This window comes from Gigantopelta aegis, chromosome 3 (assembly GCF_016097555.1).
Source record: "Gigantopelta aegis isolate Gae_Host chromosome 3, Gae_host_genome, whole genome shotgun sequence".
NCBI classification, from domain to species: Eukaryota; Metazoa; Mollusca; class Gastropoda; order Neomphalida; family Peltospiridae; genus Gigantopelta; species Gigantopelta aegis.
In genome coordinates this window covers 26,336,147-26,348,448 of record NC_054701.1, presented here as the reverse complement: position 1 = coordinate 26,348,448, position 12,302 = coordinate 26,336,147, and the positions used below count along the sequence as shown (strand labels likewise).

Below are 12,302 nucleotides of genomic sequence, written 5' to 3'. Positions count from 1 at the left end.
GTCATTAAGTTTTCAACTACCAGCCAGAAAGTAACTTCTTGTATTAAGTTTTTCACTGAGCCTTTAGTTTGTGGCATTTTCTTTGGCTAAGACAAATTGAATTTTGCTACACAGTTCCGGAGAAAATTTGTCAAATTGTTCAATATTTTTTTTTTTGTCCTGCTTAAAGCCTGAGTTGATGGTTAGTCATTACCTAGAGAAAGTTGGTGTAGTGCAAGTTATACATTTGCATTAAGCTGTGTACACACTTTGGTTTGGATTTGTTATTGAGATAAGAATTAATATTTGCCAGGTGTAAGCCTAATCAGCTGATTCCAATGACATGGCTACTGTCAATGTCAATAAAGCACAACCCTCAGTTACAGTGGGAAGTTTTTTTCTTACCCTCACTTTTTTACTATGGGAACATTTCTTGATATCCATAGTGTGTTTGAAATCTTGGGATATATAAACACATTAATACTTGCCCAACAGTGATTGCAGATTTCTGTTAAAATTGACATCTGGATAATCAGTGTAGGTTATTTTCAAATTGAGTAATTATCTGCATGTAAACTGTACATGTATGTAAATATATTGTATATTTTGTAGCTCACTAGGATACAGTTAAATGAATATATGTATACAATGTTAACTTTTAGTTAGCATTTGTGGTACATCAACAAATGTCATATAAAGACTGAGTCATTGATCTATCTGTTAATAATGGGGTTCTTTTTTCTGTGATTTTTTTTGTGATTTTTTTTCAGACATCTATATTTCCCCATACCTGGTTGATTTGTACAAATGTTCATGTCAAATAATTTATGGTCTGTTACAATGGCAAAATGTGTTTTTTTAAAACAAATAACAATGAAAAAATTATCAGCTTCAGTGGTTTAAAGAAAGAAAAATCCTACCTACTGACTGACCTAAGTTTGAAATACAAGGTTGGCTATAAAGAAACCAAAATTCTTTTAAAGACACTTAGTCTAGTTATTAGGCAGTGTAAAATGCATTTAGCTGTTACATTTTTTGAAGTTATATTTTACATTAATTTGCTTAAAGGGACAGACCCTAGTTTTTAAACACTAAGGCATATTTCTCACTATTAGAGCCATTTATGATCACTGAAATAAAACATTACTTATATTTTATTGTTTAGATTATCCATTTCCATACAACCGCAGTGTTTCTGGTCATCCTGGTGTTTCTAATACCACAAAATGCATTTTTCATATTTTTAAAACACATGTATGTGTCTGAGAAGTAACAATGTCACAGACTCTTGTTTCACTCTGTAATATCCAACTTTGTTACAGGTTTGTAAATTAACAGATTTTGTGTAAATTTTTATGGGTTGAATCTAGAGTCTTAGGTGAAAAATGTACCTTAGTGTTTCAAAACTAGGGTCTGTCCTTTTAAAACATCTTGCTTAAATTATGAAGTTTGGCAAATCCAATGTGTTTTTGGTAATGCTGGTGTTTGAGGAAGCTTAAAATGCATTTTATGCAAAACAGAAAAGGTCCGCATCTTGGATACTAGGATCAACTTGACAGACATTAGAAGACCAACTGACATGGGGATTTCATTGTGTGAATCCAGCACCAGACCATGCTGTGTATGTTGAGCTATACATCATGTATATCTTGCATGTTATCATTTGTGTTGGAGTGCTGTGTATGATAAGACCAACAGAGTTGACCATTTGGCCTGGTGTTGATGTGTGGTGTCTGATAATATACCTTGTATCGTGAGGGTTATTGAAGGATCCTTAAAACAAGGAATAACACTGCATGCTCTGTTACCTTGTTTCTTTAGAAATTTTAACAAGCACGGCAAGCTGTGGCCGAGCAAAACATTTTGCCATATTTTATTATCTATTTTAAATAAAAAATTGAAAAAAAACCTCTAACTTAATTATGTTCCAACAAAAATCTATTATTACATGAATTTTTTTTTTCACAAATTAAAATCAAATTTACAAAAACAAATTAAAATTTGCAACTGCAAATTTGGCAAGTAGCAGACCTGGGGACCTGAAAATGTTTTATATATTTAGATACAATTGCAAATCAGTATTTTTGATGTCCATGACCACTGTTGTTCTTAATTAGCATTTATCATTACCAGCCCAGTATCACTTTACATGTTAGTGTTATCAAATTGTATCCGATGCCATATAACCGTAAATGAATGTGTTGAGTGCATCGTTAAGTAAAACATTTCCTTCCTTCAAACTGTAATTTAATTACAGTGGACCCTCAGTAAACTAGAATTCCTCACAGTCCCTTTTTTAATATCAGTAGAAAACAGAAATTCTTTCTGAACCGGATACCCTTTAAAACCAGAGTTTTTACTTGTGCATATAGGGTGTCTGGTTTAAAGAGGTTGCACTGTATTATTTTACTATGTCTAGATTGCTTAACGAGACATGAATTCCTCACTTTGCAGCCATTGTAACATGTTTCCAACTAACAGGGTGGGGGTTTTTGGCGTTGGCTTTTTTATGATTAAAATTATATATAAATGTCATTTTCTTGGTTAGAATATTAAAGAGATTGTCTCAAGTTTGCAGGACATTGTCACAATCATCAAAATTGAAGAAATGTTTTACATTATTTTCACTTATAAGCCAAGTTTTAAAGTCTAAAAATACTTTCTTGAAGAGGAGAGTCCGGTGTATACATTTTTGGTGGTGTACCGGTAGACTTTTCACTGCCTTTCTGAAAAAAACGGATGATTGAGAAATTTGTTTCATTTAGACTATCTCCACTGTACGTCAGTATTCATTGTTATTAGTTTTGTCCAATGTATTTGTACATGTATGCCTGTCTAATCTGTAATCTCTTATAAGTTATTAGTTTATTGATTTGTTTTATATTGAGATCTTGCTAAGCCATGCATGCACTGTTTCCAGTTAGACTGACCTCTCCGAATGTGTATATGTCACTACCGTAATGAGGATCTTGCCACATTAAGCTGTGGATTCATAATGAATTGGATTTCTCATATTCAGACTTGTACATGCAATATTAGATTGGCTTTTTATTCTTAATATACCTTGTATGTGGGATGGGGTGGGAGATGTGTGGTCGTGGAAAATAGCTCATGGGTGAGCACTCGTCTGAGGTGCGATGAGTCATAAGATGTATTGCTTTTGATGGATTTGGTGCCCCTCTTCCACCAATCTAACCAGTGCCTCACAGCATTTCTGCCAGAAGGTTAAATGGGTGTGGCGCCATACCCAATTTTTCTGGCAGATTTTATTTTTTAAGTTAACCTTTTGTCAAAATTAATTACTCTTATGATATGTACTGTATGATTTTCTTAACCCTAACCTATTTTCTTTCTGGGGGAGGCCCCCCATATCCCCTGTCGACTGCAGTTGCATTCATCACACACATTGTAAATATCTAATTCCATAGTGCCATACCCAAAAATTTATTTCTGGCATAAACACTGCCTCATGACTGGTATGTAAAAGGCTGAGGTATGTACTGTCCTGTCATTGAAAATACATAATATACAGTAGTAGACTTTGTCATGCTAGTAGGTAGATGTATTTTTTCTTTCTTGACCAAGTGCCTATAAAACCATGTTAGATTAGAAAAAGTCAAAGTTAAAGATTATTTTGTTAACGACACCACTAGAGCACATTGATTTATTAATCATCAGCTATTGCATGTCATATATTTGTTAAAATTCTCTGAGAGGAAACCTGCTACATTTTTTCATTAGTAGCAAGGGATCTATTATATGCACCATCCCACAGACAGGATAGCACATATCATGGCCTTAGATATGCTAGTCATGGTGCACTGGCTGGAATGAGAAATACATGTAACCCATTTGGCCCACCGACAGGGATTGATTGTAGACTGACCGTGCATCAAGCGAGCACTTTACCACTGAGCTACATCCTACCTATACCATAAATTCTTTCTTTTCTTTCTTTCTTTCTTTCTTTCTTTCTTTCTTTCTTTCTTTCTTTCTTTTCTTTGTTTGTTTTTCATTATTCATTCCAATGTAGAATCCATACATTTTAAAGGTATTACTTGTTTTATTTTATTTTTTATGTCAATGAAGTGGAATATTTTTAGAGTAAGTTAATACACCTATTACAATCCATGTATTTCTATATTTTAATTAATTTCACCTAAAAACCTGACAGCAGTTATTGTTTAAAACGAATACGGTTGTTCAATCTAATGTAATTTGACACCCGAGGAATCACTTAACATAACAGTATGACATCGCAAATGTATGTCATAATTTTGCTGCTGCTGCTGTTGTTTTGTTATACTGTTAAGTGGATGCTTGTGGCATTTCCTGCATGAGTGTGATTTGACCTGAAATTAAACACATATATATACATTGTACTTGTTCTACAATCTATAGTAAGAATTACAGTCAGGGAAAACAAAGAGTATTTTGTTTAATGACACCACTAGAGTACATTGATTAATTAATTATTAGCTATTGATATAGTATAAGTCCTAAATTGGTGTTTATATTTTATTTTATAAATTGCAATTAGTGATTTTTTTAAATTAATACATTTAATACTAGTAGGTAATTAAATAAATGTTCATGCTATATTGCAGTTAAGTGTTACATGTAACATGTTTTACAATGTGACATACCGTAGTATTTGACTAAATTTCATAAATTCAGTATTATCATTTTGATGCTAAATTGTAACTGTTCTCGAGTGGTTAATGCCACATTTAAAATGTACAAATGTATATGTAACTTTTCTTACGCAGTTAAAATACTACAGTACAATTTAAAACATATACATGTACATATACATGTTATATATTCAACTTTAATAGTACATGTGTATATATTTAACTAACACATTTTCCTAAATTACCTTTAATTTGTATAGTGATTTTATACTAAATTTGTGACTGTTATACATTGATAAATTCACAGCAAAATGACAAACAATTCTTATAATTACAAACAGCACAGCTTATTTAGTAAAAACTACACAATTCTTATTCTTAAATCAGTTTCTAATGTTCTTCCCATTATCTGTTTTATGTAATGACGCCCCATTTGACATAATGACATAATTTTTTGTGGTTTATAGCTAAAAATCTTTCACTACACTATGCAATTTTATGCATTTTGTGACAGTTGTACATCGATAAATTCATTAAATATTGACAAACAGTCCTTATATAATTACAAACACAGGAGCGTGTGCAGAGGGTGGATTTTGGTAGTCAAAACCTCTCCTTGATCAAGCAAATTTCATTGTTTTTGCAGTACTTTTTCTGGGGGAACATATCTTAACCCCTTATGAATTTCACTAATCACAATTTAGCCCCCCCTTTCTAAAATTTATGCACAAGTGCTTGAACACACCGTATTTAGTTAAAATACATATAATTAATATAAATCAGCTTCTGATGTCCTTTCCATGACCAATTTTATGTAATGACGTCCCGGCTGGCATAATGGCATCATTTTCCGAGGTTTATTGAAGGATAACATTTAGTTTTTCTTTGACGTCGTCCAATCAGAATAGAATAAACATATAACAGTGGACATTTTGTAATTATACATAATATAGTCTTTGGTGAATTTTACTCTGTACATGTATGTATTAATTTTTTTAGTTTTACAACTCTTTACATTTGAGATATACCTTAGGGAAAACATTACTTCCATATTCCTGTACATTTAGGAAAATAAGACACTACTGTTATTGATTTTCCCTGTGTTTGAAATTACTAAGCTTTATTTAAAACAAATTTGAGTTATGATTTGCAGACAAGACTCTGAACAAGATCTTATAAATATGGGTTATTTAGGGAGTCAAATTACCATCTGAGTAACAAGTTGCCTTCACTCTTAACGTAACCTACTTTATTCGTCTAAAGTAATAGTAATTTTAAAAAAATGATACTACCTTGACATTAATAATAATAGTGCATGTTTGGAAGCGAAATATAATGTACCCGTGTATGAAAAAAGAAAGAAAATGGAATTCTTATTTGCACTGATCAATAACTGTCCAAATGCAGACGTATATAGCTGGCAGAAATTTGCCTGTAGAAAGCAGATGATTATTTTGTATATTTAAAGGTCAGAGCCACTTTGAAGTGAATAACAAGATGGTTTGGCACAGCCTTCTAGCTATCCTTTTGGTCAGAGTGGTTATTAATGGCCTTCTCCAGTAATCTGTACATATTGTTTCAAAACTAATGCTACATTTATTAATAAGGCTCCAAGGATCTTCCCACAAACCAGGTGTAGAATGGTCATGAGTCTGTCTGCATTTTGTTTTTATAAAGCTAAGGCGATAATTAGTAGGCAGCCACCATTGTTTAGTTTAAAATATACATTGTCAGTGTGGGTAAGAGTATTTGCAATATTCCCCAAGGAGTTGGTGCCTACTTCATGTTATCTTTGGAAGGATTAATCTGTAAGGAAACGTTATTATGAATCATCAATGTTTAGTTGACATTTCGCTAATGAAGTATAAAAAAAGAATACCGGTATGTGCCTGTGAAAGCCAACAAGGTAAAGTAAATACATTGTACAAGGATTATAGGATTACAGTAATGTATGTATTAATGTATCTAAACACTAGTTTATTACAAAAATACTAATAATTAGGATTTTTAAGGACGGTTTCATAAACAAGGTATGACTGTCCAATTGTATAATTTTGACAATTGTTGGAAGATGTTTTTGGTGTTTGCATGCATACAGGTATAAGATGCATAAATTGATGGATGAAATAAGTAAACTGATTGGTTGATTTATAAAGTATATAGTTTTACTTGCCCAAACAGTACCAAAGCTGCTATAAAAAAAACAGGCTTAATGACTGGTATATCTATAATTATATAGGCCTACTGGCATGATGTCTTGTCTATGGGAACATATCTATAAAAGACCCATTGTTGGTTATTGGAAGGAATAGAAACATATTTACTATTACTCCACTTGTTGTTTCTTGTGTCTGTGTGTGCATTAAGTATTTTTCTGGATGTACATATGTAATTAAGCCTGACCTACATTTTGTTCATGGTTCAGTGACTTCGTACATGTGATTCCTGTGTTCAGCATTATTTACATATGTGTAAGTTGTTTTCAGGTTTTGTTCTTTTTCTCCCAAAATATATATTGAAACATTTAATTCTTTGTACTTGACTGTTTGGTTTTGATTGCAGGCTAATGGAATATACTTTGCAGCCACACTGACACCACGTTGGTGGGAAGGGAGACAACTCCAGCTCCAACGATGATGAAAAAAATAAAACGGCGGCTTTCTCAGACGATCCGTGGAGGCCGTTCTATTGATGAAAGTCTTTCAGAACTTTCAGAACATCTGACAATTGACGATTCAAACAATTCTTGCATAAAGGAAAATGGTATGTAATTTTTTAGCCACTTTGCTTTAATGAATAGCAACAATTTCTTTTGTATATTTTTTTTGTGGTCAGTATCTGATTGTACAGTGAAGTCTTGATTCATCATTAAAGCACTAGAGATTGGTGGAGATTTAGTAAACTTGTCTGGGAGTGGCAGTCTTCTTTATGGCAGTCCTCTTTGTGACCGTCCTCTTTATGGCAGTCAAAATGGTGCATTGTCCAGTAAAGGATCTCCTCGGGAGTGGCTGTCCTATAGACGAGGCACTAGATTCATGGAATCAACCACTACTTTGCCAAATGCCCATTTGACTATATTGTGCAGAGATACGGTCTTGATCATTTATATAATGGTTTTGTTGTTCAGATTCATCTTGTTCTTAGTCTTAAAAGAAAGCTAAATTTCAAGGTTTAAACTGTCATTAAATTTTGTCAGTTAACAAAATTAAAATGGAATTTGGTGGATATATCTTTTAATGAATTCACCAAAAAGGAATAATATTCAATAAGCACATACCATCAGATTGATTGTTTCTGTTTTATTTTTTCAATGTATGTATTTTGTTTGGCTGGAAAAAGAAAAAAATGACATTAACCATAAGCCTCCTGTTTGATTATTTGTGTTTAATTTTAAAAATACTTAGTTTACCTGGAAAAAACAACAATGATGTACCATATTCAAGCAAAATTTGTCAAATTGCTATTGTAATTACTGTAAGCTAACAACTTGTTTTGACTGAAATTAATAAATATTTATTTGTTTTTAATTGCATACATGTACTGTCACATTGTGTTCATTTTCATTTGTTCTGTGGGTTAACTTTAAAAAGCTACCTAATTTGCATGTTATATATTATTGTTATGCATAGTGCCCTAGAAACGTATAGCATGTAAATGGTTTTCTAAAAGATAACCCTGATATTGGTGATTATTTAATTTTTGTATTTGTTCTGATTTAACTGCATATTCCGTCGTTGTGAATACTTTTCCCAAGATACTATTGAATCACTTTAATATACAGGACACAATATTTCATACAAGCCATCATTCTGTTCGCTTGATGGTTACATAACTTTAAAAGTGCCAAGAATATCATAATTTTATTTGCAATGTAAATATAACTGTTGTAATCAAACAATCATTTACCTGTATGAAAATTACATGAACCAAGTTCAGGTTACCTAACATTTTTAAATAAAGTCGCCCGATATATTTTTACCAAGGCCTGATGAGTTGATGTGTTGTTTCAGTATTCAAAACCACATTCCATTTACATTGTACATACATCAGATGAGGTACCAAAGAAAACGGGATAGTTTTACAGTCTTTTTTTATTTTTGACTTTCAGCCGGCTAACTATCCATTGCATGTATTGTTAATTCAACTGCTTTCTTTTACAATAGTTTTACCAAATACAATTTTGAGACAGGTGGGTTTGGATGTGGGTCTAATGTAATGGGGGATTCTGTTACATGATAATGACTTACGGCAACAGACTTTTGGTTCTGTGATTTTTCCCACCTGTCGGTAGACATGCTGCTGAAAATGATCATTACCCCTGAAATCTGGAAACCTGTTGCCATACATTTAACATTTACCGGGGTAATGTAGTTGTTCTGTTTTATATAGTAGTAGTAAGATGGAGTGGCAGAGCACTCATCTGATGTGCAATTAGTCGCAGGATCGTTTTTCTACTCCCTCCTCCCCCACTCCGAAGTAAGGAAGAAAGGAAATTTTTTACTTGACGATGCACGCAACACATTTTATTTACTGTTATATAGCGTCAGACATATGGTTAAGGACCACACAGATATTGAGAGAGGAAACCCGCTGTCGCCACTTCATGGGCTAATCTTTCCGATCAACAGCAAGGGATCTTTTATATGCACCATCCCACAGACAGGATAGTACATACCATGACCTTTGTTACACCAGTTGTGGAGCACTGGCTGGAACGAGAAATAGCCTAATGGGTCCACTGATGGGAATCGATCCTAGATGGATTGCGCATCAGGCGAGCCCCGACTCTGAATCATTGCCCCATGTCAGGTATGGTTACATTTTTGAAAGCACCAACTTGCACCAGTGTTTATTACAAGCACTTGTAGCAGTAGCAAGAGCTGACACTGAGGACTACTGTTAACAGTGTGGAACATAAAATAGGGGTAATCTTTATCAGGTCACCTGTGCTTTGATTATTTGCCCATCAGTAACTTCCGGTATTGCAGCTGTCTTGTTTACTGCCAGCTGGCAGGTCCAGTGTAAATTCAGGCAAACATCGAACCACCTTGGCTAGCACACACACTACTAGTATCTGCTTACACTTACAGGTCTGTAGTATGCTGTTCTTGGCACACTGGTAGAAAAACGTGTGTGTGCACGCACACACTTCTGTTGTACTCGTTAATTCAAATCCTAAAGCTGGCAGCTTAAAGTTTAATTTAGTTGAATAGCTTGACCTGTTTTACTTCTAAGTTTACATCTATCAGAGAATTCTGTTATCAGTGGTTTGTGGAGGAGATGTAGTTCAGTAATAGAGCACTTGCATGATAGGTAGTGTATTACAGTATAGAATTCATTCTTCCATAAGTGCCTTGTAACTGCAATACCAAAAGCCATGGTATATGCTGCTGTGTGTCACAAAGTAGATTCATTTAAGAAATGTGTTGATGCTGATTGATAGGAATAGCTGTTGATTACATAAAGTGCTGAGGTTTCATTAAAAATTCCTGTTTTAATTCCTATAGTATTGTTTTTGCTGCTTGCATACTAATAGACAAGAAATGACTCCATCAAATCTAAATTCTAATATTGGTAGGAATGTACATCATTGAGAAATCGTGTGCTCCATTAGAGTTGTTTGCTGTAAGGCTGGGTAAGAAATGAAAGATGGTTCTTATCAGGAATGGCACACTGTAGGATTGATGATCTTCGATGGCCACAGGAATGTTTTCCATCCCAACCAGTGCCCCATGACTGGTACATGTACAGCAAAGACTCTAGCCTGTACTGTCCAGTCTATGGAGGAAAACTTCATTTAAAAGATCCCTCGTTTTTTCAGTAGGAGTACCCTTTGTGGCAGCAGCAGTTTTTCTATGTCTTCTCTTTCTGGTGATGGAATGTAGTTCAGTTGGTAAATGAGGTGCTTCAGTCATAGGATCGAATCCCCTCCATGGACCAATTCTTTGATCCCATCCAGTGCCCCATTACTGGTATTTGAAAGGCCATGGTATGTGCTGTTTTGTCTGGGAAAATACATATAAAAGATGCCTTGCTGCTAATTGAAGAAAAATGTAGTGGGTTTTATCTAAGACTATACCAGAATTACCAAATGTTTGACATCCAATAGTGTGCTCTAGTGGTTTTATTAAACAAAACAAACTTTTAACTTTGTCTTGTCTATCTCAACGAGGTATCGATATGACTATAAATAAACCACAAAATAGCGATAGTGTAAAATGTGCTGTGTTGTCATCAAACAAGTATTCCTTTGTTTTCTTACATGTACGTGTATGTACAGAGTCATCCAGGTACACCACTTCTGCATGAAGGTGTACATGTAGAGATTCTCCTTTGTGCACAGTTGAGAGCATCTGGCTTGTTACTCACTACCACATCTGTTTTCTTCCTGTACACAAATCATTCATGACATCAACGTACATGTAGGATAAAAACCTGATTACTGACATGGGACAGATGAACTCGCCTCTTTTATGAGAAAAATATCACTAGCCTTTGAACGGGTTCAGCTACGAGCAATGATGCACATTGGTCATATCACTGGATTTCTGGCTCTGATAGGGTTTCTAATGCATGCACTGCATCCTGGAATGTGCAGTTTCGTCCAAATTAGTTGGCAACTGGTAAATTTCATGACTCTGGCTACATTTTGCAGATTACATTACACATTAATTAATAATACATTGTAGAAAGGTACGTAATGTAGCTTCTTACTTTCAAAGGGTAGGATGTAGCCCAATTGTAAAGCACTCTCCTGATGCATGGTTGGCCTAGGAGCTATCCAAATCGATGGGCCGGTTGGGCTATTTTTTTGTTCCATCCAGTTCTCTGTTAATGATGTAACAGACTGTGGTATGTACTATTCTATCTGTCAGATGATATTTATAAAAGAACGCTTGTTACTAATTGAAAAGAATAGCCCATCAAATGGTGACAGCGGGTTTTCTCTCTTATTATCTGTATGGTCTGATGCTATATAGCCATAATTAAAACAAGTTGAGAGCATCATTAAATAAAACATTTATACTTTGGAATAAGTAGCGTCCTACTTTACAATACAATGAATTAACACTCTGGGTAAATGTGTCCCAAAATCATGGTGAAGATAATTTTGAAACATAGTTAAAGTTAAGTGAATTAGAAATGTTTATATTTTCAATTTCATCTATTTTCATGCTCATATCAAATTAACTTATTAAGATTCTGGACTATGTGTCTCATATGGGTTAATGGTTAGTGGTTAGTGGTTAGTGGTAAAGGAATCATTGTGATGAGCGTGCAATGAGATATTAGAACTTTGTATTGGCGGCAGCATTGGGATACAAACTGGTATCAACTGGTGTGTTTTTTTAAATAATTATTTGGGTTTTTTAAAATCTTACTGTCTGCTTTTTGTTTTCTCCTCTTGATTCTCATGTCATTTCTTTCCAGTTGACAACAGTTAAGTTTGAAACTTCTTCTGCTGTCCACCTCTAAATCCCAGTCCTTGTCTCTTCAACCACAACACAAATACTTGTCTCTTGTGGCCATCCATGCAATTCACCTGCCATTTCCCACCAGAATAGTCTTAGCTGAATCTTCAGTGGTTAATTGTGACATTTAAAAAAAAAAAATTGACAATTATTTTTAATTCTTTAATCCTATAATTAGATATGGGGTTTTATAAAGTACTAACTCAGTTGTATGCGT

The 12,302-nt window shown here is 34.0% G+C and overlaps 1 protein-coding gene across 1 annotated transcript in view; it reads left to right on the top strand.

Annotated features, from left to right (window-relative positions):
• LOC121367773 (cyclin-dependent kinase 17-like) overlaps positions 1–12,302 on the top strand; it is an 89,468-nt gene that overhangs the window by 3,929 nt on the left and 73,237 nt on the right. The window contains exon 2 of the mRNA XM_041492136.1: positions 7,176–7,376. Within this exon, the coding sequence (XP_041348070.1) occupies positions 7,247–7,376 (130 nt within the window). The 5' untranslated portion in view covers positions 7,176–7,246. The remainder of the gene's footprint in view (positions 1–7,175; positions 7,377–12,302) is intronic.